Source organism: Rhinatrema bivittatum, chromosome 3 (assembly GCF_901001135.1).
Source record: "Rhinatrema bivittatum chromosome 3, aRhiBiv1.1, whole genome shotgun sequence".
In the NCBI taxonomy this organism is placed as follows: Eukaryota; Metazoa; Chordata; class Amphibia; order Gymnophiona; family Rhinatrematidae; genus Rhinatrema; species Rhinatrema bivittatum.
This window is the reverse complement of record NC_042617.1, coordinates 174,327,180-174,354,599: the sequence shown is the minus strand read 5'-3', so window position 1 is coordinate 174,354,599 and position 27,420 is coordinate 174,327,180. Positions and strand designations below refer to the sequence as shown.

The following is a 27,420-nucleotide window of genomic DNA, read 5'->3' as shown; positions in this document are numbered from 1 at the left end:
TGCGCTCTGAGGCTTTGGCATTGGGTGCAAAGTTTACCCTTCCATACCCTTGTAAATGTGTACTTTCCCACTTGGGATCTAGATTCGTTTATTTTGATCATGCACATTTGAAATCATACCTTGATGCTCAGGCTTGTTCTACCTAGTTTTGTATGATCTTGTCGGATTGTAAATTAGAATGCTGTCTGTCTTATTTTCCTTTACTATTTCAGTGCTTTATCATTTTGCACTTCATTTATATCGCTCTTTTCATCTTGAGCCTATTTCCTATAAATGAGTGAGTGGTTTGGTTGATTTATATATTACCTTTGGTGTATGGTTAATACAATTTATACTGACATGTAATTTGTAAATCAACTCTCGTGTTATTTCATTGCAAGCACAGACCTGTTTATTTTGAAGAATATCAATAAATATAATATACAGATGAAAGCACTGCTGTAATGCCAATCAGAAATCCCTTTAAAAAAGACACATGGAATCCATATGGCATTAAGCCTATTGTGATGTATGCTGGATGTAGGCTTGATCCTCTGAAAGTCCAAATACACTAATACACTTTCTATTAGGAAAATGCCTCACTTCAGAGACATATGCAGCACATACACCCACCCATCCCAGGCAGGCTTTCATTCAAACACCCACTAATCCCAGGCGGCCTCCCATTCAATCACATACACATGCAGACCAGTCAGTCAGGGTGCATGGGTCATTCCTCCTCCACTGCTGCTGCCAGCTTGTACCTTCTTCTTTGTGGAGAGCAGACATTCTGTGGCTCCTCTTCATGTGCTGGCCCCACGATATTCAACACTCATGGTGCTAGCACTTCCTGTATTCTCATTTCGAGACGCACAAGATGAGGATACAGGAAGTGCTAGCACCATGAGTGTTGAATTATTGTGGGGCTAGCACATGAGGAAGAGCTGCCCTTCAGCCGTGGCCTTTTGCTTCTTCCTCCACTGGTGGGATTGGGTCCATCGGTGGCACCAGAGCCCTCCTGATTTTTCTGGCGCCGGTAGGATTAGGTCCGCCGACGGCACCATAGGCCTCCTGCTTCTTGTGCCGCCGGTGGGATCGGGTTCACTGGTGGCAGCACAGGGCTCTTCCTGCTCCCAAGACCACCCCATAAGGTGTGTCGCCCTGTGCAATTGCACGGTTCTCACACCTAATGGCACCAGGCCTGGGAGGGATAAAATCTGGATACTTTATCTAAAGACATACTTGCAAGTGTTCTCCAAGATAACTTATATTTCTGAGTGGTTCACGGCTTCCTGTGGGGGGAAGCATAGCTTCAAGGCCCTTTTGTATGTATCACAAATATATGGCCCATTAGGACCCTTGGCTTACAGAACTGATAAAGGGGCACTTAGGGAAGATAAGTAAAGACTAAAATTCTTTGCTTCAGTGTATACTGAAGAGTTTGTTTGGGAGATACTCATTCCGGAGAGTTTTCAAGGGTGATGATTCAGATGAACTGAACCAAATCACGGTGAAGCTGGAAGATGTGGTAGGCTAGATTGACAAACTGAAGAGTAGTGAATCACCTGGACCGGATGATATACACCTCAGGGTTCTAAGTGACCTAAAAAATGAAATTTCAGACCTATTTCAATTAATTTGAAACCTGTCATTAAAATTATCTGTTGTACCTGAAGACTAGAAGGTAGCCAATGTAACCCCATTATTTAAAAAGGGCTCCAGGGGTGATCTGGGAAATTATAGACCAGTGAGCCTGACTTTAGTGCCGGGAAAAATCATGGAAACTGTTATAAAGAATAAAATCACAAAACATTTAGACAGACATGGTTTAATGGGACATAGCCAGCATGGAATTACCAAAAGGAAGTTTTGACTCACAAATCTACATTTTTTTGAAGGGGTGAATAAACATGTGGAGAAAGATGAACTGGTAGATGTGGTGTATTTGGATTTTTAGAAGGCATTCGACAAAATCCCTCATGAAAGGCTTCTAAGAAAACTAAAAAGTCATGCAATAGGAGGTGATGTCCTTTTGTGGACTGCAAACTGGTTAAAAGACAAGAAACAGAGAGTAGGATTAGTCTGTTTTCCCAGTGGAAAAAGGTAAACAGTGGAGTGTCTCAGGGATCTGTACTTGGACCAGTACTTTTTAATATATTTATAGATGATCTGGAAAGGGGTACGATGCGTGAGGTGATCAAATTTACAGATGACACAAAATTATGGAGAGTAGTTAAATTTCAAGAGGATTGTGATAAATTGCAGGAGGACCTTGTGAGACTGGAAGATTTGGCTTCCAAAAAACTTAATGTGGACGAATGCAAGGTGATGCATATAGGGAAAATAACCCTTGCTGTAGTTACACAATGTTAGGTTTTATCTTAGGAGTTACCACCCAGGAAAGAGATCTAAGCATCATAGTGGATAATATATTGAAAGTGTCGGCTCAGTGTGCTGTGGCAGTCAAAAAACAAACAGAATGTTAGGAATTATTAGGAAGGGAATGGTAAATAAAATGGTGGATGTCATAAGGCCTCTGTATCGCTCCGTGGTGAGACTGCACCTTGAATACTGTGTGTAATTTTGTTCGCCACCTCTCAAATATATATAGTTGCACTGGAGAAAGTGTATAGAAGGGTGACCAAAATGAGAAGGGGCATGGAAAGGCTAAGGAAGTTAGGGCTGTTCAGTTTGGAGAAGAAATAGCAGAGGGGGGAAATGATAGAGGTCTACAAAATCATGAAAGGACTTGAACATGTTAATGTAAATTGGTTATTTACTCTCTCAGATAATAAAAGGACTAGGGGGCACTCCATAAAGTTAGCAAGTAGCTCATTTAAAACAAATAGAAGGCAATTCTTTTTCACTCAGCACATAGTTAAGGCCTGGAATTCATTGCCAGAGGATGTGGTTACAGCAGTTAGTATAACTGGGTTTAAAATATAAATCTAAATAAATAAATATTATTTTACTCCTCTCTTTCCAAATATGTCTCAGCTGGGATCACACTGAAAAGTCTTAGAAAAGAATGATCTTCACTCTTTCTCATTGTACTGAATAGGAATCCATTCCTCCTTGATGATATAACTAACTCCTTAGGATCTTTCTGGACGAAAGACTATATACCTCCTGATCCCAAAATAATACAGAGACCCTGGGGCCCTCAGGTTCTCAGTCGAGAAAGACACAGACAAAAACTTTGCAAAAAGGGGGAAACTAAATGAGTGAATGGAAGGGTGGGAAAAAATCTTCTCTCTCAGGCAACAAAAGGTCTCCAAAACTCTGGGGCAGATTTTCAAAGACCTGGCAGGCATAACTTCCAAAACAAAGGTACCGGGGGGGGGGGGGGGTTCTTTAGGGCTGGGGGGCGGGACAGGGAGTGGAAGGTGGAAGGAGGGAGGGAACGGGGAAAGCCAGTGGGGCTCCCCGAGGGCTCGGCACATGCAATTTGCACTAGTGTGCACCCCGACCCCTGATTTTAGAACATGCGTTCGGCTGCGCACGCATATTATAAAATCAGGCGTACGTTTGTGCGCGCCGGGTTGCATGCACAAAGGTACGCCCGCGTGTATGTTTTAAAATCTGCCCATCTGTTTCCAACTCTCTTTAGCCAAATCTCTGTGAAGATGACCTTTAGAGTTCTTTCCCCATAAAACAAACAAAAAGAGGGACTACACAAGCAGGGCTGTCCCTCAAGAGGGCAACTCAGGAAAAATTGAACTAAGAATCCACAGTTTAAGATGGTGGCAAGAGTTTATATACTGCTAGAATGCACCACCTGCTGTTCCCGCATGGGGGGAGGGGGGAGTCAAAACACTAACATTTACTCACTAATCTCTCTAAGCCTCCCCAGCAAGTTAGTACACTCCTTCTGGTAAGGAAAACCAAAGGTTCCTTTTACTTTTGACGTTAACCAAAAAAACTACACTGAGGTGAAAATGAGTTGTTACATGGGTCTAGCCATCTTTGTATTGCTAAGGATGAGAAGTGACTGAAGCATGAAACTTAGAAGTCCTAAGACATCAGCTCTAGACTTCCCTAAGAACATAAGAACATGCCATACTGGGTCAGACCAAGGGTCCATCAAGCCCAGCATCCTGTTTCCAACAGTGGCCAATCCAGGCCATAAGAACCTGGCAAATACCCAAAAACTAAGTGTATTCCATTTTACCGTTGCTAGTAATAGCAGAGGCTATTTTCTAAGTCAACTTAATTAATAGCAGGTAATGGACTTCTCCTCCAAGAACTTATCCAATCCTTTTTTAAACAAAGCTATACTAACTGCACTAACCACATCCTCTGGCAACAAATTCCAGAGTTTAATTGTGCGTTGAGTAAAAAAGAACTTTCTCCGATTAGTTTTAAATGTGCCACATGCTAACTTCATGGAGTGCCCCCTAGTCTTTCTATTATCCGAAAGAGTAAATAACTGATTCACATCTACCCATTCTAGACCTCTCGTGATTTTAAACACCTCTATCATATCCCCCCTCAGCCATCTCTTCTCCAAGTTGAAAAGTCCTGGAATGGAACAGCTCCTCATAAGGGAGCGGTTCCATTCCCCTTATCATGGTAGCCCTGTCTCTTACTCTCTGTGTGAACATGAACAAGTCATTTTAGTTCCTTGGGACTAAACATGGTACTGATCTTTATCTAATTTTTATCCTTAATATCCGGCAACTTCTAATAAACTTTTTAAACAATAAGAATATTATGATTTAAAAACAGTAAAGACATTTAATTCTGACAGTTTTTTACCTTCTTATCAGTATCCAGAATATTTCACTGTCATAAGGGTCGAAACTGTGTTCCAATTAACCTTAAAATAAGAAAGCAACACAGCACAAGCCTATTTCTTTGGGTTTTGATGACCTTTAAGTAATTGGCTCATATCTCACATAGATTTCTGCTTCATCCAAAATATTTACATAAGCAGATGGATATGTTTCACCCTTGAGAGCACTGCTGCAATTCCACATAACATTGTAAATGATAGCAGATGAAGACCAATTGATCCATCCAATGTCTACGCACTTGCTTTCTACTACTTGCGCAGGTTGTGTGTTGCCTTTTACATCTAAGCCCATTATTTTCACTTTTGCACCCCTGTGTGTGTTTTCACATTTTTATCAAGCTGTTTCAAAAGGTGAGTTCATCATTGTGCTCAGTTTTTTTTTTGTATTTGGATGCTATAGTTCGTCCATTAAATATTGCAACACATCTTTTTCCATTGGCAGTTTTGATGATTCAGCAAGGATTATAAATTGGTTTGCTATAGTGTTTGATTTCACCAAAGAGCTTGGTGATGGCCTTCGATGGTTGGTTAAAGAATACTAATTTTATTAATGAACTTTAACAGATCTGTGTGAGGTTTCTGGCTTGTGGAGTTTTTCAAATACCTTCTTTAGAAACTTTACACCATTAGCAGATTTGTTTCAACCTGTGGACATTTTGGACTTTTATAAGTGTAACCCAACCCTCCTGTTGGTTACCAGTAAGCCCTGGAAAATGCCAGATAGAATAGGTTAGTACATGGGGGGAGGATCCATTGAAATTCAGACCCTCCCTTTAAGGGGGTCTGAGAATGGCCATCCCCTTTATAACAGCTCTCTCTCAAGGGTCTATGGGCAATCCTTTATAGTTTTTGGAGAGTTAGGAAGCAGTGAGGAGCTTACCTTTTTTCGTGATTTCCAGGCCTAGTCAAAGAAAATGGGCTAACCCAGCCTGGGAATCTTAACCAGGGTTGGGAGGGTGTTCCTGCCGGTCTACTCACTAGATGCTTTGGATAATGCTCTGGGTTGTTGTCAGGACTTTGAGATTTTCATGGTTGGATCCTTGCTGGACATGTGGGCCTTTCCTGGATTCAGGGCATGGGGGAAACCTGTGTTTTGGACACCCAGGGTCCCCTCTTTGTCATCAGCTTAGCTAACTTTTTCGAGAGAGAAAAAATCCTCCCTCTGCCCTTCACTTTTCGCACCTTGCATGCCTCCCTTGAACCAACCCCTAACTCTCCCCTCTGCAAACAATAATTGGCTGATGGAACATATGACCCCTGTCTCCCAGAGCCCCACCCCATGCGCATCCTCCAGAACCTCCCCAAACACAGGTAGTAGAGCTTTGTGACTAGGCAGTGAGGTTAGAGCCAGAGGGATGCTGGGATGCATAGGGAGAGCATAAGCAGCAGAAAAAGAAAGTGGCTGTACAAGTCATGGATGAGTCCTCTCCTAGAAAACTGTGTCTAGCATATACTAAAACAGCATTAACTCCCAGGACTCAAACAGCAACAACCATACCCTTGAAAAGGCAACACTGCAGTTATTAGTATGGGGAGAACACAAGAAATCACACTGCACAGATCCTTACACAGAAACTGCATTCTAGCAAAATCTGTCACTTTGGTCATACATGCAGAACATAGACAGACCTCCAAATATAGAATAAGGGACCACTAATCTCAAATGTTCAGATAAAAACTGAAATGGAATGCCTAAGAATCCAGACTCTGTATGCAGTACAATACTAGAGAAAGAGAAATGTATTTTCTCTTAAACAAAGTACAAAGATTAATAGATGCACAATTGCAAAGCTGAACTTATCCCAATCACTAAAGTTAAAATAAAAAAGGTAAAAAAATAAAATCTTGTTTGGTCATTTCGGTTTTTTAATCGTGTTGATCCTGGTCTCTTTCATTGATCTTACTCTCACTCCTTTTCCAGGATCTCCTGTCCATTTTCTATTTCTTCTCTCCCCCAACTTCTTCAGTCTTCCCCTACATCATCTGTCCCTGACATTGCTCTTTCACATTTCATCTCATTTTGCTCCATTTCCCACTCTTCTGCCTCTATCTCTTCCTCTCTAGCCACTCAGAATTCACCTCTCCTCCCTTGTTCACCCTCCAGTACTCCCCTCTGTTGCCTCCTCATCCCTTCATATGCCCCTTATTGAGTTGCTTGATCCAATCTTCCCTCTCTTCTCCCAACAAAACCCTGCCCAGCATCCTTCTCCTCACACCCCATTTTCCCCATCTCTCTTACCTTCATAGCATCTCTCCCCTACTTAATCCAACATCTCTTTCCTCACTCTCCCCTAAACTTTCCCGCATCTCTCTCCACTCTCCCCCTTCTTCTTATCAGCATTTCCCTTCTACTCTCTCCGCCACTCTTTCTTGCCAACTCCTAATATCATGGAATAGCATTTTTCCCTGGTTTGTGGTGATAAAATCTTCCCACCAATCTTTTTGTCCTCTAAACACATGTCCAATTTACTTTCTTATCTGTCTAACATTGCAGGCAATTTATGGCAAATGTGGACAACTCTATGTCAAGCAATGGGGTTTTCTGTGGGTGGCTATAAATTACCTGCTCAAATCTGCAACTTTTTAGCAGTCTACTCTGCACTGCCAATGAAGTTTCAGCATACAGTGTCTTCTAATACAGTGTGCATATGCTACAGAACAAAACAATTTAATGGATAGTACTCATAAGGATTCGTTTTCAAAGGCTTGCATGACTTTTCTGTGGATAAAAATAAAATTAGCTCACTTACACCAGGGATTCCCAGATAAGTGGACTTTATGCAATGTTGAAAAGAGGTATTTCGGGGGGGTGTTTGAAGGTGTGTTTGGAAATTGCACACAGACATTTCATTTTTAAAAATGCTCTGGCACAGTAGGCATGCAGCTAATGTGTGCATTTTATACCACTGTTTAAAAAGGCACAAGTATGTACGTTAATATTTGGCATGCAACAAGCTAATATTCAAGCACAAGGTACGAGGATACCTTGTGTTTAGAAATGTGCTGGATTTGTGTAGACTGAAAACATGCAAATACATTGCCAGTTATCTTGTGGGTCCCGGCCGCGCTTACCCGCGGCCAGACCCCCCCTACCTCCTCCACTTTGCTGGCGCAGGGTCCCGATTATGGCGGGCAGCAGCGCACGGGCCACGACGCGACTGCCTCTGGACGTCGGGGAGCAGCATCAGTAAAGACGCGGCAAGCCCCGCCTCTTAAAGGGGCCGTGACGCCAAGACCAGGCCGGCCCCGGAAGATGACATCATCAGCCAGGGAGATTTAAACTCCCTCTGAAGAATGGAAGACGCCTTTGCAACAGGTTCCAATGGTAGTCTGCTGTTCTTCTGGTTTTCCTGTCTTCTGGCTTGACTCCGATTGGATTTGGACTTCGTCGGTCGCTGCCTGCCCTGACCAGTGGTTTGGATTTCTCTGTCTTCTGGCTTGACTCGGAGCGGAACCCGGACTGTGTTGTTTGCCGCTGGCCTTGACCCTTGCCTGGAACCCGGACTGCGTTGTCTGCCGCCTGCCTTGGATCCTTGCCTAGAACTCGGACTGTGTTGCTTGCCGTCTTCCTTGAGACCCCTTGCTGGATTGGGCTGCAGTATATTCCACCTTCCGGAGACGAGCACACCTAGGCGCTACTGGTGGGTATCATCCCTCGTCCAGGACCAAGGATCCACTATCATAACAAGTTAGGCTTCCTATTAAAAATGTACCCCATACTGTATATTTTATGTCTCTGCTATTTATTAAGATATGGTAGAGCATATACAGTACATCTCAGTACAGGATATATAGCTGGATACATTTTGGTATACAGTATCGGCCGAATTTTAAATCAGCCATGCGTGCAAATATCGTCACTTATGCATGTGGCCGGGCCCTGCGCGCACCATGCACATTTTCAAAAGGGCCCGGCTACTCGCATAAGTGACAATACATGCATAATTAACAGGCCCTAAAAAGGGGGCGGGCCGGGGGACGCAGTCTGGGCATGGAGGGATTGGGTGGGGCGGGATGGAGGCTGGCTGGGACAGCAGCCAGCGCGTGCAAACTACTTCTGCTCCAGGGGAGCAGAAAGTAGTGAAACAAAAAAATTCTAAGATTTTGGGACAGGTGAAGGGGGAAGGGAGGAGAGGGGAAGAGGGAGTGGGTTTAGGTAGGGAAGTTCCCTCCTAGTCTGCTCCTTAATTGGAGCAGACTGGGAGGGAACAGGGGAAGGCCCAAATGCGCCACTGCACATTATAAAATCTACTCCTATATTTATATATTTATTTAGCCATATAGGTGTAAGGAATCTCTGGTTTCCTTACCAGAAGGAGTGTACTAACTAGCTGGGGAGGTGCAGAGTGATTTAGTAAAGAAAGATTAAATTAGCTTCCCCATGTGGAAGACCGAGATGGGTTGCCTTAAAGGTGAATTTTAAAACCCCAGCACGCACATCAATTAGGGGATTTGCGAAGAAGTCAGGCTTATGTGCACCGACCATATTTTAAAACCATCCAGATATATATGGTAAATGTTGCAGCGTGCATACCTCAAACATTTCCAAAAAGGGGGCATGGTGTGGGCATGGTCTTGGTGGGGTGTGGGCATTTCAAGGCATGGCCAAAACACGCACACATAAATACTTGTGTGCCCCAGTGCGCACTGAGGTCCCCTGCCGTGTAACTCTACTTATGCTATGGATGGCATGTAAGTCATAAAATAAAAGACTCGAGTCATTTCTGAGGGATTTATAGGGTCTGGGGTCACTGAGAGACGTGTAGGCTATCAAACCAGGGGAAGTTGGAGGACCTAGCTGTTAACTGGGCAAACTGGTGGACGAACTGGTAAACTGGGATGGCATGCATGCATGCCCCTTTTAAAATCCCCCAACTTACGCGACAGAAGCGGAATTTGCACGCCCATGAATGCACCCATTTAAAATTTGATGTATATATGCACACGGCCTGGCTATTATGTAACCTGCTTGCATATACGTGCCCCAGTTGTAAAACAGCCACAACCCTGGGTGTGGCCCACGTGCCAGTTTGAAACTTTACCATCCCTGCCTTTTTAACCACCAGTCACCATCTTAGGGTGTGGGTTTTCAGTTCGATTTTCAGGAGCTCTCCATCTTCTGTCTGTTAATTTTGCTAACTTATTGGAGAGGATTTTTGCTGTTTTGCCCATTGAAGTCAACCATCTACACTGACTGATGTTTGCGGGAATTTACTCTTTTTGATCCATTTTCGAGACATTCCCTGTGAGATCCTTGGTACCCTGTAACAACTTTGTCTCTTGTGGGGGAAGTCGGCAGTTCAGTCCATCTGCTATTTTGGCTCTCTCCTTTTCCTTCTGGGACGTCTGTCTTCCAGTCAAAGGCGGGGGGGTGTGTGTGTGTGTGTGTGTGTGTGTGTGTGTGTGTGTGTGTGGAGAAATCCACATAGGAGTTAGAAAGGAACCGGTCCCAGCTTCTGCCCCTTTTCGGGGCCCACAAAAACGGAATAGTTAGCACAGCCACAGATTTGTACTCCCTAGTCTACCACCGGCCCCACCATCACTTCCACCAGTGTCAAGAAACAGCAGGGAAAAAAAAAAACACTTTTCCCCAGCGCCAATCTTTAATAGCAGTCCCTGGGGAAACTTCAGCCAAGCTGCAGGCTTTTATCAATTTTAGTCTATTCCCTAGCAACGCAGTCCCTTCCACCAGGCTAAAAAGAAAAAAAACAAAACACTTTTCCCCAGCACCAATCTTTAATAGCAGTCCCTGGGGAAACTTCAGCCAAGCTGCAGGCATTTAACATTCAGTTCAGTCTCTTGCAACACAGTCCTTTCTTTTAGCAGTGTGAAACTGCTAAGGTATCCACCTCCTACATCGCCCACTGAAACCCCTTCTGAATGCTGTTTCCAAGCGCCAGACTTGGCAGCCCTGGGTTAAAAATAGAAACCCAGTGGGTCCTACCCCCTCCCCATAGTTTACTCTGACGTATCCATCAGATCTTCATTTTCACCAGGCAAATCTCGTCACCTCCTCCTCTCTGCCACTTACTCTAGAAGCCTCCGCTCTGGATCTGTTTCCTCTTCATAATCAACCTCTCCTCCTCTCAAGTCAGCTTCTTCCAAATCTAGGTCAAACTCGGTCCTCCCTGCTGGTTCCCTAGGAACCCAGGACCTTTGAGCTTGATCCCTCCCACCTCCACGCCCCTTTGCCTCAGCAAAGAGGAACCTGGGACATGTAGTGCTGCAGGATTGTTCCTGTTACCTAGGTTTCCTCTGTCTCTCTATAGCTCTCTGCTTTTGCCCCAATAGTTGAGAAGGGACAGCAGACCCTACTTAAGCTCTTCTTTGACTTTGCTTCCCCTTTTCAGTATAACACATCTGCACTGGTGTGATGTTTTTACCTGCCCAATGCACTACCAAGTAATTACATAGGTTGCATCGCCAGGTACCATCGGGTTAATCTATTACTGGAATTATGCATCTGTTGTAGCCACCGCAGTGGAGTGTGGTCAGTTACAAGCTGGAACCTATGCCACGCCAAGTAATAGTGGACGGTTTCCACCACCCATCTTTTGTTGCACTGTTTAAACATCCCTTTTATTAACTTTTAGTTCAGCATTTGATTTTAACAGATTTTGATGGGATTTGTCAAATGCTTTCAGAGCCAACATTTTTTGTCTAAATATTTCCTCTGGAAGTTTGAAACTGGTAACTGAATTTTATTTTGAACAGTTCCTGTTTTCCAAAGTCTATTTTCCTATAAGCTACCAGTACAGTACCTTCCATTGGTATTCATTTTCTTGGTCTAAGACGTTGACGTTCTATTTTACAAACTCTTTGGCTGTGCTCAGTACAGTTGACTTAGCAAATGAATAGATATTTTTGTCTTATTGTGATTTTCCGTGCATGATACTGTGCTGATATTAAAACTGGTAGGCTTTTATGACTTACAAACATTTCTTCTAGGTGAGCTACAAGCAACACAAATTCTCTTTTGTCTCATTTGATTGAAGTTATGATTTCCTTAACTGCATTTCGGATATTATGCCAATAAAAAGTTACTAAAACTTATTTTACACAATAGCTATTAATAATAGTTGTTAGTGCCATATTCTATCATTGGGTTCACTCAGATACTGATTTATCAGATATTTTTCCAGGCTCATGCAAAAGCATTTTGATGAACAGGGCCCAAAGCACTGGTTTACATTCATATTAATACTTTTTCTAGGAGTGAGTGTACAGGGACTACAGGGGTTTTAGTCTGCACATACAGTTATCCAATCCTCAACTTTATGTCAAAAGGAGGGCAATTTTCGATGAGATCTAGGCATCTTACCATGGAATTATGTGCCTATATCCCTGGGCGTAAAAAATCGCTTTGAGTAGCCACATATTTTTTTTACTTGGTCATATTTAACTGCTTTGTAAAAAGGTGTTCCCAGGTACAAGGTTACGTCAGAGGAGAAGAGTGTGTGTGCTGAATTGCATTTTCAAATCTGTGCATGTCTTTTCTTCCCCAGAATCCCAGCCGCACCAACAGCCGGTGCAAAGTATGTGCAAAGTCAGCTGCTTTTATAACCATAAAACTTTAGGAAGCTTTCAAAGAGCAACTACCCAGGCATACAGGTACAAAAGTGCCTACATACTCTATTTGGTTTTCTCTAATTTGTCCCCTTTATGGATAGTACAGATATTATAAGGCAGAATTTCCCAATCTTTTCAAGCCCAAGGCACACGTACATTAAAAAAAAATGTTCTAGGTCACCCTAAACTCCACCGAGCAGGTAGTGTGGACATGAAGAGGATTTATACATAGTAACATAGTATATGTCAGCAGGAAAAGACTCAAGCGGTCCATCCAGCAACATACTTGAGCTCTCCACTCTAGCTCGACAACAGCCGGTGTTTCGCGGGTGAATGCTTCGTCAGGAACTGTCAATATCCAGTGTATTTTTATCAAAGATGACTATATCACCTCTTCCCTTTTAACTCTGTTCATATTCCTTACATCAGGATGATCTTCGTCTCAAACAAACTTCTTTGACAGCTCCTGACGAAGCATTCACCCGCGAAATACCGGCCGATGTCGAGCTAGAGTGGAGAGCTCAAGTATGTTTGAGCCTGAATAAAGACAGTGGTGTGCAAGATAGAAGTGATATCACCATCCATACATTTTTTGGATATTTATGCTATTCTAGACCGCAAATGATTGTAAAGTCCAGGCGGCCTCAGTTTGAAAATTAATGAGGTACGTTGTCAGGCTTGCTGATGCGGAAAGAGAAAAAAGAATAATTCCTATTTTTAACATTTTTTGTTACAGAATTTTCTACAGTTGTGAGTGGCTTGTTTTTTGAAAAACAAGTATTTATGATTTCCTTTTTTGACGTTATATTGTAGGGCGGAAATCAATTTGGGCTCTTTTCTTTTGATCTAACTAGTTTTAACACATGTGCTCAATAGTACCCAATGTATCTACTTTGTTACATAGCTCCCAACCCAGGGCAAATCCAGTGCTGTGAAGCAAGAATTATAAAATGCCATTGGTCCGATGTTCAACCTCTTCATATATAAATTTCAAAATGTTTTAAATTCTGTTTAGGCTTTTGGATAAGAGAGATGTTCAGACCCAGCCAAAACCCATACAGCATTACACAGGTACTTGACCTAGATGCAAAGATACCTACTAAGAAACACTGAATTAGACAATAGATGGCATTTTACTATATTATAACTAGAATCAGCTGCTGTGTATTGAAATTCAAAAGAATGGCATTATAAAATGTTGGACAATTCTAAAGCCTAAACAGAATTAAACAAGCTTTTACATTTATGAGGAGGTGGCAGGATCAGTAGCAATGTATGACTCATGAATATATTTTTGTGATTTTAGCCTGAATCCTAAGATCACAAATCAGCATCCTAGTTACCTTTTTTGTAAATGTGCTTCTCTTCTAGCACCTCTCCACCCATTGCTGTTTAAATTTCCTAAGGAAACACCTTAAGGGTTGCAGTGAAAATTCCTAACCTTTCCTGATCCAAGCATCTGAGTGAATGTAAGGTATATATTCATTTTAGATAATTTTTTTTTATTTTTGAGATAATTACATTATGAATGTATTGTATTGTTCAGAATATTTTAAATGTGCATGTAAACTTCTGTAAGCTGTCTTGAATATGTGGATAAGTGCGGGTTAAAATTTTTATAAATAAGTAAAAACAGTGCTGAGAAAATGTTTGTGAACCCCCTAGGATGGTCTGTAATTTAGTGTCATTTATACTCAAAACAGGATCAGACCCTAATCTAAACCTTGATAAAAGAGAAAGATAACTTGATCAAATAAATAAAAGACAAAAGAGAAAATATTCGGGCGGATTTTAAAAGCCCTGCTCGCGTAAATCCGCCCAGATTTACGTGAGCAGGGCCCTCGCATGCCGGCACGCCTATTTTGCATAGGCTGCCGGCGCGCGCAGAGCCCCGGGACGCGCGTAAGTCCCGGGTTTTTTAAAGGGGGCGTGTCGGGGGCATGTCGGGGGCGGGGCCAAACGACGCTGCATTTTGGGGGCGGGACGTGGCATTTCGGGGTGGGCCCAGGGGCATGGTTTCGGCCCGGGGCGTTCCGGGGGCGTGGCCGCGCCGTCCGGAACCGCCCCCGGGTCGGGTCTCGGCGCGCCAGCAGCCCGCTGGTGCGTGTGGATTTATGTCTCCCTCCGGGAGGCGTAAATCCATGGATAAAGGTAGGGGGGGGGTTTAGATAGGGCCGGGGGGGGTGGGTTAGGTAGGGGAAGGGAACGGAGGCAGGCTCCGCGGCTCGGCGCATGCCGGCTGCCCAAAATCGGCAGCCTTGCGTGCACCGATCCAGGATTTTATAAGATAGGCGCGGCTACGCGCCTATCTTATAAAATCCAGCGTACTTTTGTTTGCGCCTGGTGTGTCAACAAAAGTACGCGATCGCGCTTTTTTTTTAAATCTACCCCATTGTGATTATTTATTCAATAACATTCAGCAAGAAGTATTAGGAATGTGCACACTAACAGGTAGATTTTCTAAGGTGTGCATGCTTCCCGGCGTGCACACATGGACACGCACATTATAAAATTGTTGGGCCGCGCACACAGGCGCGCAGGGTTTTGTAGTCTGTGCGTGCATGTGCATGTGGCGTGCGCAAAGGGGGGAAAATTTAGGAAATTCCCGAGCGGCGACGCATCCGGGCCTTCCCCAGTTCCCTACCCCCCTATCTAACCTTCCTTCCCCTTCCCCTCTTTTCTCCACCCCCTAAACCTACCCTACCTTTTTTTTTTTTTTTCCAAGTTGCTGCTTCTCCGGAGCAGTAGTAACTTGCAAATGGCCAATGTACCGGCGCCTCCAGCCCTGTCCCTCCCCATCCCCCAGACCGCTCCTTTATCTATGTCTGGCACTTCGGTGCATAACAGGGGTTACGCGTGTGGTCGGCCCCTTTGAAGATGCACGCAGTGGGGTAGTTTTATAATTTTGCGCAAGCTCGTACTTTTGTTCGCACATCAGGCGCGAACAAAAGTATGCTGGATTTTATAAGATACGCGCGTAGCCACGCGTATTTTATAAAATCTGGGGTCGGCGCGACCAAGGGGTTGACAATTTTGTGCAACCTGCATGCGCCAAGCCCAGCGCGCGCTGCCTGTTCCCTCCGAGGCCGCTCCGATTTCGGAGCGGCCTCGGAGGGAACTTTCCTTCGCCCTCCCCCCCACCTTCCCCTCCCTTCCCCTACCTAACCCACCCCCCTGGCCCTATCTAAACCCCCCCTTACCTTTGTTGGCAGATTTACGCTTGCTGAAAGCAGACGTAAATCTGCGCGCGCCAGCAGGCTGCTGGCACGCCATCACCCGACCCGGGGGCTGGTCCGGAGGCCTTGACCACGCCCCTGGGCCAGCACCCCAAATGCCACGTCACGCCCCCGAAACGCCGCGTCATTCCTGGAACGCCCCTGACACGCCCCTTTTACGAAGCCCCGGGACTTACGCGCGTCCCGGGGCTCTGTGCGCGCCGGCGGCCTATGCAAAATAGGCGCGCCGGCGAGCACAGGTCATTTAAAATCCGGCCCAGTGTGTGCAAGGCCGGGCTATGCACACAACCCCTTTTTTTACGCATGTAGGGGAATAACAATTTGCCCATAATTTTTTTGTCTTCATTTAATTTTTTTTGTTTTTCTGATTTTTTTGGTCAGGGAAATAGTGCGCCCTATTAGAAAGTAAGGTTCACTTTTTGCTAACAGGGCACACTATTTCCCGAAAACAAACAAATCATGAATTATTTTTTTTATTTTTCAGTTTGTTGAAACTAAACAAAAATGGGCTCATTTACAATGTTTTAGACTTTTGCTTCAAACAAATGCACATCCCTAATAAGTATCCTTGAGTGAAAAAGTATGTGAATCCTTCATTCAGGAACTGGTGGCACCTTCTTGAGCAGCAATAACTTCAACTAAATATTTCCTGTAACGGTTGATCAAGCTTTCATATTGTCCTTAAGAAATTGTGGCCCATTCGTCCAAATACTGTAGAACTGTTTCATCTCAAAATAATTTTGGTGTTCAGAAGGAAACCAAATGGATGAGAGAACAGTGTGACCTCTTCTCCTATCTGGTAGCACTTCAAAATTAACTTTCATGGTTATATTTTTTCTTTAACATGTTAAATCCTAATAATGACTTGTATCCATAAATAAACAAATGTGTTAGATTATAAAAATAAAAATCTTCAAAGTAATATTTTGTACATTAGTTGTTCACATAAGTAATCAATACTCAATCAAATCGATAGCTATCATTTTCTGATGATCACATGATGATTTTCATCTAATCAAATCCAAAGGTGTAATATTCATTCACAAGTTCATCACATGATCTTTTCAACCATGGTGTAACTGAAAATGCTCCATGTTATAGAATAAGTATCAATATTGCTGTTTCATAAAACCTATCAAATTGTGTCTTAGTGCAAAAGACACAAACTTAAATTTTATATGAAGAGCGTACTTCACATTCACATTTGCCCAGCTCTTCTATTCCAGGAACTTTGGTGTAATCTCAAACCAATAGCCATACATGTTCACTATCTAACAAGAAAAATCCCTCATAATAATCTAATCCAATCAATAAATGCATTTCCTTGCAGCAACAATCATCCTATAATACGACGAGTGAGGTTATCAAATTTACGAATGATACAAAATTATTCAGAGTAGTTAAATCACAAGCAGATTGTGATACATTACAAGAGGACCTTGTGAGACTGGAAGATTGGGCATCCAAATAGCAACACCTTGCACTTGTGGACAAGTGCAAGGTGTTGCATAGAGGGAAAAATAACCCTTGCTGTAGTTATATGATGTTAGGTTTCATATTAGGAGCTACCACTCAGGAAAAAGATCTAGGCATCATAGTGGATAATACTTTGAAATCGTAGGCTCAGTGTGCTGCAGCAATCAAAAAAGCAAACAGAATGTTAGGAATTGTTAGTAAGGGAATGGTTAATATAATGGAAAATGTCATTATGCCTCTGTATCGCTCCATGGTGAGACCGCACCTTGACTCTTGTGTACAATTCTGGTCGCCACATCTCAAAAAAGATATAGTTGTGATGGAGAAGGTACAGAGAAGGGCAATCAAAATGATAAAGGGGATGGAGCAGCTCCTCTATGAGAAAGGCTGAAGATGTTAGGGCTGTTCAGCTTGGAGAAGAGACAGCTGAGGAGGGATATGATAGAGGTCTTTAAAATCATGAGATGTCTTGAATGAGTAGATGTGAATCAGTTATTTACACTTTCGGATAATAGAAGGACTAGCGGGCATGCCATGAAGTTAGCAAGTAGCACATTTAAGACTAATTGGAGAAAATTCTTTTTCACTCAACGCACAATTAAGCTCTGGAATTTGTTGCCAGAGGATGTAGTTAGAGCAGTTTGTGTAGCTGGGTTCAAAAAAGGTTTGGATAAGTTCTTGGAGAAGAAGTCCATTAAGAACATAAGAACATAAGAAAATGCCATACTGGGTCAGACCAAGGGTCCATCAAGCCCAGCATCCTGTTTCCAACAGTGGCCAATCCAGGCCATAAGAACCTGGCAAGTACCCAAAAACTAAGTCTATTCCATGTAACCATTGCTAATGGCAGTGGCTATTCTCTAAGTGAACTTAATAGCAGGTAATGGACTTCTCCTCCAAGAACTTATCCAATGCTTTTTTAAACACAGCTATACTAACTGCACGAACCACATTCTCTGGCAACAAATTCCAGAGTTTAATTGTGCGTTGAGTAAAAAAGAACTTTCTCCGATTAGTTTTAAATGTGCCCCATGCTAAACTTCATGGAGTGCCCCCTAGTCTTTCTACTATCCGAAAGAGTAAATAACCGATTCACATCTACCCGTTCTAGACCTCTCATGATTTTAAACACCTCTATCATATCCCCCCTCAGTCGTCTCTTCTCCAAGCTGAAAAGTCCTAACCTCTTTAGTCTTTCCTCATAGGGGAGTTGTTCCATTCTCTGCTATTAATCAAGTTGACTTAGGGAATAGCCACTGCTATTAATTGCATCAGTAGCATGGGATCTTCTTGGTGTTTGGGTACTTGCCAGGTTCTTGTGGCCTGGTTTGGCCTCTGTTGGAAACAGGATGCTGAGCTTCATTATCCAGCATAGCAATTTCTTATGTTCTTATGGTCAGCCAATTGTAGCAATGGAATGACATCTTGAACAATCTTATATCAAAACTGAAAAATCCAGTTCAGTACTGAGCCCCATTCTGGGTATTCACAGAAGGATGGAATATAAAATTAACTAGACAAATAAAATGGTAGCAATTCAAAATTCCTCCTGACATACAAGATAATTATCACTATTTTAATCTTGCAGTGTTACGATGCTGCTCGCAGAACCCATCCCGCGAGCAGCCTCTCACCTGCGTCAGCATCCGACCATTCCCCAGCCAGACACTGCTCCTTCTTCATGGTCTGTGCTGCCCAGACCACCGCTGCTGACGCTGCCTCTTCCAGCGGGGAGCCACCTTCCTGCTGCTCCCCGTGGCCTGGGATGCCACCGACTCTGAGGCCTCGCTCTTCACAACGGGAGTGCCGATGCCATAGTCTCTGCCTCCCTAAGAGGCTAGGAAGCCGCCACCATCTTCGACTTCTTCTTAGCCCTGGTTCCGCCGCAGAATGCACCTTCACAGCAGGTACGCCGCCAACGCCTGCTCCTGTCTGTCCCCGGGGCTCTAGGCATGCGCGCGAATCCCCCTTCACAATATTTAAAGGGCCAGCGGCAGGAAAAGCCCTGCAGCCCCACCGGATAACCTCATCATTCTGTGCTAGTTTCAGCACTATATAAGGGCTCTCTTCCACTTCCTCGGGGCCTTCAAATTGGGTCTCACAGTTGCCTGTGGTCTCTCTCCAGTCAAGGTCCTCCGTGGTCTTCTCGTGTCTTGATGGCCCCTTGTTAGATGTTCTAGATGTTCCTGGTCTCCTTCGTCTGATGTCCCTGGTCCTGTTCTTTGTTGGAGCTCCTTCGTCATCTCATTGGTTTCTTGATGTTCCTAATGTTCCTTTTTCTGGCATTCCATGTTCCTGATTTCCATTCCTGGTCATGATGTTCCTGTCTCCGGCTCTTCATCCTGCTTCCAGTTTCCCTGCTTGTCTACCTTTCCTGGCGTGCCATCATGGTCCATGACCAGCCCATGGGGTGCTGTGGAGGGCACTACATGGCACAAAGGCCTGTCTTCACGTCTGCAGTGCAAGTCTCCGGAAGGCCCTTCTTTTTAATGCTGAGGTCTGCTCCTGAATCAGAGTCTTGAATTCTGAATCTTGAATCCTGTTCCCGGCCTTCGGAGTACCTTGTTCCTGCTTCCATCCATGCACTAGACTCAAGCCAGAACCTGCTCCACTTCAGCGTGGTCCATGACCAGCCACGGGTGGCTTCGGTGCAGGCCTCTCCTGAATCTTCGACATGTTTCTGGGTCAAAGTCTTCACTTTCTTGCCTGGAGTCTGCTTTGCTTTCGGCATGGTCCGTGACCAGCCATGGGCGGCTGTGTAGGGCGCACAGTAGTTCAGTACTAACCCTGTACTAGTGCCTGAATCCTCGCCTGAGTCTTCCAAGTATCCTGAATCCTTGCCTGAGTCTTCCAAGAATCCTGAAACCTTGTCTGAATTTCCAAGTATCCTGAAACCTCGTCTGAGTCTTCCAAGTTCCACATATCCTCATCTGAGTCTTCCAAGTTCCTCGAGTGTTTGTCTGAGTCTTCCAAGGTCCTAAGTTCTATGTCTCATCTTGTTCCTGCCCTCAGCCTCCGTCTGGCCTCACGTACTCGTCGTTCCCAAGCAGCAGGTCCGGAAGGGCGACCGAGTGGCCGGACGGCTACTCTTGAGACTAGCATTGCATTGCTGGGTGTCACCGGTGCAGGTCCAGTGGAGGGCTGAGCCTGCCTTGTGCAGTTCCTGATGTTCCACGCCTTGATCCTGGTCCAGCCTTGCCCAGCTGCAGCCCATGCGTGAACACTCTCACCTCCCACGATGTGTGTCTTGGGGCTCCTCCCTGAGCCACGCCATGGCCCAAGGGCTCACAATCCCTCTAGAGCAAGCGACTGCACCTCTACGTTCGCAACATGCAGATTCAATTCCATACACACTAGTACTGAGAATTGAATGTCCTTTCTCTAATATAACGCTTATGCTCCAAAATACAAACTTAAAGCACATGTTGTTTTCCGAATGTGTAGCAAAACATTGTATTATATAAACACCACATCTTGAGTTACAATTTGTGAAATTGTATAACGTAATGAGTACATAACATGCATTTTTGTATGAGTGAACAAAGTTATCTGCAACCATTGTGAATGCAAACACAGCAACCACAAAAGTAATGTCCACAATGAAGTGTAGATTTTCAATGGTGTGAACACTTTCTGGCGTGCACACATAGATGCGCCAATTTTATAACATGCCCGCACTGGATTTTATAATCCGTACGTGCATGTGCGGGCAGCGTGCACAAGGGAAGGGAGATTAATGCAATTTCCGTGCGGTGACACATCCTGGCCTGCTCCAGTTCCTTCCCAGTCTGCTCCAATTAAGAACAGAAGCAGACTGGGAGGGAACTTCCTTACCCCCTACCCTAACCTTCCTTTCCCTTCCTCTCTCCTCCCCAACCCCTAAATCCTACCTTTTTGCTTTTTTTTTCTTTTCCAAGTTACTTCAGGGCCAGACTTCAAGTAAGTTGCGTGCACTGGCAGCTGAGACAGCGATCAATGGCACTGTCCCGGCCCCCCCCCCCCAACCCGCCCAGAACACGCCCCCCCGGTCCACCCCTTCAAACAGGCTCAGCACTTATGCGTGTAATGGGGTTTATGCGCGCGGCCCTTTGAAAATCTACCCCTTACTGTTTGCAAAGCCTATTGGATATGATCTAGCAAAATGAACAGACAACAAAAGTGTCATGAACTGCAATCTCATAAGTGGCTATTAATAGTGTCACTTAAGTGATGCACACATATATAATTTTTCCAATGCCTCAATAAAATGTAAAGAAGATGGCAGGGCTTTTAAAATCTACCCCTCAGCGCACAATTAAACTCTGGAATTTGTTGCCAGAGGATGTGGTTAGTGCAGTTAGTGTAGCTGGGTTTAAAATGGATTGGATAAGTTCTTAGAGGAGAAGTCCATTATCTTCTATTAATTAAGTTGACTTAGAAAATAGCCACTGCTATTACTAGCAACGGTAACATGGAATAGACTTAGTTTTTGGGTACTTGCCAGGTTCTTATGGCCTGGATTGGCCACTATTGGAAACTGGATGCTGGGCTTGATGGACCCTTGGTCTGACCCAGTATGGCATGTTCTTAGGGGATTAGCACTTCCACAAAGTGTGTCCAACATACGGTGAAACTAATAGTGCGCATCACATGCAAATGCATGTGAATGAGGCTATTAGTTACTCACCCGAAATATAAAAAAAAAAATGTGCGTCCAATACGCAGAATTTTGTGCTCAGAAATTAACGCCTGTCTAGAGCAAGCGTTAATTTCTGAGCATTCCCAAAAGTTGTACTAAAAAGCAGAAATTACTGATTTTCTGTACATTCTCCTACTTAATATTGTTGCGATATTAAGTAGGAGGAACAAAAGATTAAAAAATAAAAGTTTTTAAAAAAAAAGTGCCTGTGGTCAGGTTCGGGAAACGGATGCTCAGTTAACAAGCCTCCATTTCCAGAACCCATGGCTGTGCGTCAATTTGGGAAACAGACGCTGATAAATTTAAAATCCATTTTCTTAACCGGGGGACGGCCGCGGATAGCTGGCCGCTCGCAGGCGCCAGTTGTCAAGGAGGTGCTAGGGGCGCGCAATCGACCCTAACGCCTCCTTGACAATGTGACCCCTAATTTAAATATTGCATGGTGCCCCCAGGAGATGGGCCTGGGGGTGCATTAGGAAAGCAGGCGCTGAACACTCAGTGCCTGCTTTCAGTGCTTTTTTTTTTTTTTTTTTGCATCAGCCCCCAAGTGAGGCAACACTTGAAATGGGAAAATTTGCATTGAATCTACCTTTAGGGGCGGATTTTCAGAGCCCTGCTCACCTAAATCCGCCCAAAACCGGGCGGATTTAGGCGAGCAGGGCCCTGCGCGCCGGGAAGCCTATTTTACATAGGCCTACCGGCGCGCGCAGAGCCCCGGGACTCACGTAAGTCCCGGGGTTCTCCGAGGGGAGCATGTCGGGGGCATGTCTGGGGGCGGGCCCAGTCATCGCGGCGTTTCGGGGGCGTGTCGGCAGCGTTTTGGGGGCGGGTACGGGGGCGTGGCTACGGCCCGGGGCGGTCCGGGGGCGTGGCCGCGCCCTCCGTACCTGCCCCCAGGTCGCGGCCCGGCGCGCAGGAGGCCCACTGACGCCCGGGGATTTACGCCTCCCTCCGGGAGGCGTAAATCCCCCGACAAAGGTAAGGGGGGGGTTTAGACAGGGCCGGGCGGGTGGGTTAGGTAGGGGAAGGGAGGGGAAGGTGAGGGGAGGGCAAAGGAAAGTTCCCTCCGAGGCCGCTCCGATTTCGGAGCGGCCTTGGAGGGAACGGGGGTAGGCTGCGCGGCTCGGCGCGCGCCAGCTATACAAAATCCATAGCCTTGCGCGCGCCGATCCAGGTTTTTAGCAGATACGCGCGGCTCCGCGCGTATCTACTAAAATCCAGCGTACTTTTGTTTGCGCCTGGAGCGCAAACAAAAGTAGGCTATTCTCGCTCCTTTTAAAATCCGCCCCTTACTGCACAGCACTAGGTCAATGACTTATTGATATGATTCTTGCAGTATGAAAGCCTTATGATATCAAAAGAGAAACATATTTTTACTCTTTCCAGAAAGGATACAATTGATAGGAAATGTCACATCAGAGAGGCAACTCAGTGCTCCACTATCTTTTAATTCTGAATGTACATCACTTTGCTTCTTAATTTTTTCTCAAGAAAAAAAAATATTGTTTCTAATTTTGTCGCCATTTTCAGAATTCAAACTAGCCTGATTCTTGCACCACCTCTCTGGAATAACCTCCCACCTGTAATACAAGAAGCTGTCTCTTGGACCCTAATTCTGGGCTTGTCTTAAAACCCACTGCTTCAAACTCAGTTTCCCAGGTGCTTGCAAAAATGTTACATTTAAAAAATCTCCACTTGATCCTCCCCTGAACTTCTTGACAGAATCTGTGCTGCTGTTCTTTACACGCATTATCTTTGTATGATGTTCTAGCTAGGGCAACCCAGAAAAATTGAAAAAGTATATCTTTGGAGAGATAAATTGTGCTAGTTAATCTATACATGGACATATATCTGGGATCAGTAAAGTATGCGAATGGTTGATAAGAAGCACATTTGAAATAAGTTATTACAAATAATTTCTTATGAGGAAAATGAAACTACTACAGATTTAAATATATGTCTGCAATGCAACAGATCCTTTGTTATTGCAGTTTTTGCTAATCTCTTGAAGAAGGCTGGAGGTGCTATGCATAATTCAGTTCTGAAGGAAGAATAGGACCATGGTTACAAGTATCCAGCTGAATATCGGAAGCGCTCATGTTCAGACCCTAGCAATCTATGGGAGCTTTGTAGAACAATAAAAATTGAATGCAGAATATAAAGACAACTTAATTTAATGTATTCTACCTTGTCTTGTATCTGGCACCGATTACAGGTACATTCAAAACAATACTGGCGCTTCAGCTGGATCTGACGGTCTGCAGTGGGCATCATCACATCAATATAGCTGATCGTAAGCTACAGACAACAGAGAAAGAAAAACAGAAGCACTCGTATTTGCATAAGCATTTTAGATACATTTTAAGCATCATTTGATTAACATTAATAAAAATATCTGCATGTATGGCATTTTGTTCCGTGAGAAAGGACTGCATGTACATTATGAGTTAGCCCTGTATTTAATTTTAGTCTTGTCTAGCTCAAAAACAACTCTGAATTTTAAAACCAAATTTCCCCCATGCCATCAGACAGCAACTATGCATGCATGCCAATGTGCTCTAGAAAGTCATTTCAAGTTGAAAGCTGATATCCTATGTGTACGTGAGGGTAAACAACGGTAGCCTTTTATTGGGCAATTTTCAAACTGTCTTCCTTAAGACAAAGAGTGTGCATACCCACAGGCTTTGCAACCACTTCTCAAAGCAGAAGTACATACATATTTTTTTGCTTTGAAACTTGTCAAAGAGCACGAAGTACATGCAGTCACTTGCACTTGCTTTGTTTTGTGAGTAGCATTTTGCTGGTAAAGAATGCATGAGGATTTGAAAATGCAATCTACCTGGAAACGGAGGGGAATCAGGCAGATCTGCCTAATCTGGTATGACAGCTGCCTTTAAACGAGAAAGGGCAGACTGTACAGCATGGTTTTGTGGGGAGATTGAAAACTTTAGTTCTCCATTTTTTTTTTGAGGGGTGATTTTTACATTTCAGAACTTATCAAGCTTAAAAATCATCATATGTAGGCACGGGTAGGGTGATTTTCTAAAAGACTTCTGCAGATAAACTAGTGATTTATCCTCAGGCTTGGCCTTTCAGAAAATTGCAAGAACGATATGTGTGCAAAGTTATGCACATACAAACTGCACATGCACACTTTTACGCGCAAAAGGAAGAAGCATGCCGGGGGTAGAGTCTGGATTAGATTCAGAATTGTGCACAATACTGTTTGTGTTATTGTTTTTACATGTAAAACTATTTTTGGTCCCTTTTGTGGGAGGAAGGTGTTTTATAAGCTGAAATGGAAATTTTAATTTAATTTAATAAAGTATGCACATACATTCTTTCAGCAAAACTGCATGCACCAAATAGCAGACGCAGTGATGTGCACGCAGTTTTGCTGGGATAATTTTCAAATCCTAAATTCGTTTGGAAGCTGGTTTAACTTGGACACACAGCAGCCCATAAATTCATGTGACTTATAACACTATCCCCATAGAAAGCAATAATGAAAGCCATTTCATTGGGTAAAACATGGTTTTACCCCATGGAACTGAGCTCTTTGATCATTGCCCTCACTGGATTTTCAGAAGGCGTTTGACAAAGTTCCTCATGAGAGGCTTCTAGGAATAGTAAAAAGTCATGGGATAGGTGGCGATGTCCTTTCGTGGATTACAAACTGGCTAAAAGACAGGAAACAGAGAGTAGGATTAAATGGACAATTTTCTCAGTCGAAGGGAGTGGGCAGTGGAGTGCCTCAGGGATCTGTATTGGGACCCTTACTTTTCAAAATATTTATAAATGATCTGGAAAGAAATATGACGAGTGAGGTAATCAAATTTGCAGATGATACAAAATTGTTCAGAGTAGTTAAATCACAAGCAGATTGTGATAAATTGCAGGAAGACTTTGTGACACTGGAAAATTGGGCATCCAAATGGCAGCTGAAATTTAATGTGGATAAGTGCAAGGTGATGCATATAGGGAAAAATAACCCATGCTATAATTACACAATGTTGGGTTCCATATTAGGTGCTACAACCCAAGAAAGAGATCTAGGCTTCATAGTGGATAACACATTGAAATCGTCGGTTCAGTGTGCTGCGGCAGTCAAAAAAGCAAATAGAATGTTGGGAATTATTAGAAAGGGAATGGTGAATAAAACGGAAAATGTCATAATGCCTCTGTATCGCTCCATGGTGAGACTGCACCTTGAATACTGTATACAATTCTGGTCGCCACATCTCAAAAAAGATATAGTTGCGATGGAGAAGGTACAAAGAAGGGCAACCAAAATGATAAGGGGAATGGAACAGCTCCCCTATGAGGAAAGACTAAAGAGGTTAGGACTTTTCAGCTTGGAGAAGAGATGGCTGAGGGGGGATATGATAGAGGTGTTTAAAATCATGAGAGGTCTAGAACGGGTAGATGTGGATCGGTTATTTACTCTTTCAGATAATAGAAAGACTAGGGGCACTACATGAAGTTAGCATGTGGCACATTTAAAACTAATCGGAGAAAGTTCTTTTTCACTCAATGCACAATTAAAATCTGGAATTTGTTGCCAGAGGATGTGATTAGTACAGTTAGTGTAGCTGTGTTTAAAAAAGGATTGGATCTGTTCTTGGAGGAGAAGTCCATTACCTGCTATTACTTAAGTTGACTTAGAAAATAGTCACTGCTATTACTAGCAACAGTAACATGAAATAGACTTAGTTTTTGGGTACTTGCCAGGTTCTTATGGCCTGGATTGGCCACTATTGGAAACAGTATGCTGGGCTTGATGGACCCTTGGTCTGACCCAGTATGGCATGTTCTTATGTTCTTATGTATGAGGCACTCTGTTCCTCGTGGGAATTCCTTTGTCTTCATCTGTGGTTCCTGGTCCTTCATCTCCATCTTCGTTTGTACTTCCTGGTCTCTCGTTGGATCATGCGTCCTCATCCGTCCTGTCTTCAGATGTTCCAGTCTTCAGATGTCCCTAATGTTCCTGTCTTCAGATATCCTTGATGTCCAGAGGTCCCGGTGTCGTGATGTTTTTGATGTCCAATGTTCCAGTCCTGATCCTGATGTCCTCTTCGCCAGTTCTTCATCCAGCTTCCAGGTTTCTTTCGTCCATCCTTCCTGGCGTGCCTCTGTCGTGGTCCATGACCAGCCCACGAGGGGCTGTGTAGGGTGCTTCATGGCACAAGACCTACCTTAATGTCTGTAGCACAAGCCTCCGGAATGCCCTTGTTTTTAATGTTCCCGAATACGAGTTCTGAGTCTTGAATCCTGAGTCTTGTATCCTGTTCCTGTGTGGTCCACGACCAGCCATGGGCGGCTATGTAGGCCGCGCCTCAGTGCAGGCTTCTCCTGAATCTCTGCCTTGTTTCTGGATCCAAGTCTTCACTGCCTCACTGGAGTCTGTTTCGCTTCTGGCGTGATCCGTGACCAGCCATGGGTGGCTATGAAGGGCGCGCTGCGGTACAGTACTCAACCTGTACTAGTACCCGTAACCTGAGTCCTCATCTTTACCTGAGTCCTCATCCGAGTATCCCGAGTCCTCGTCCTCACCTGAGCATCCTGCATCTTCATTCACTTCTGAGCATCCTGTATCTTGATTCACATCTGGGCATCCTGAATCTTCACCCACGTCTGAGCATCCTGAATATTTGTCCAAGACTCCAAGCATCCTCGTCACGTCCAAT

The 27,420-nt window shown here is 44.1% G+C and overlaps 1 protein-coding gene across 1 annotated transcript in view; it reads right to left on the bottom strand.

Annotated features, from left to right (window-relative positions):
- The window catches only part of SMYD3 (SET and MYND domain containing 3), a 1,539,893-nt gene that overhangs the window by 247,118 nt on the left and 1,265,355 nt on the right, over positions 1-27,420 (bottom strand). The window contains exon 8 of the mRNA XM_029593951.1: positions 23,921-24,031. Coding sequence (XP_029449811.1) covers positions 23,921-24,031 — 111 coding nt within the window. The remainder of the gene's footprint in view (positions 1-23,920; positions 24,032-27,420) is intronic.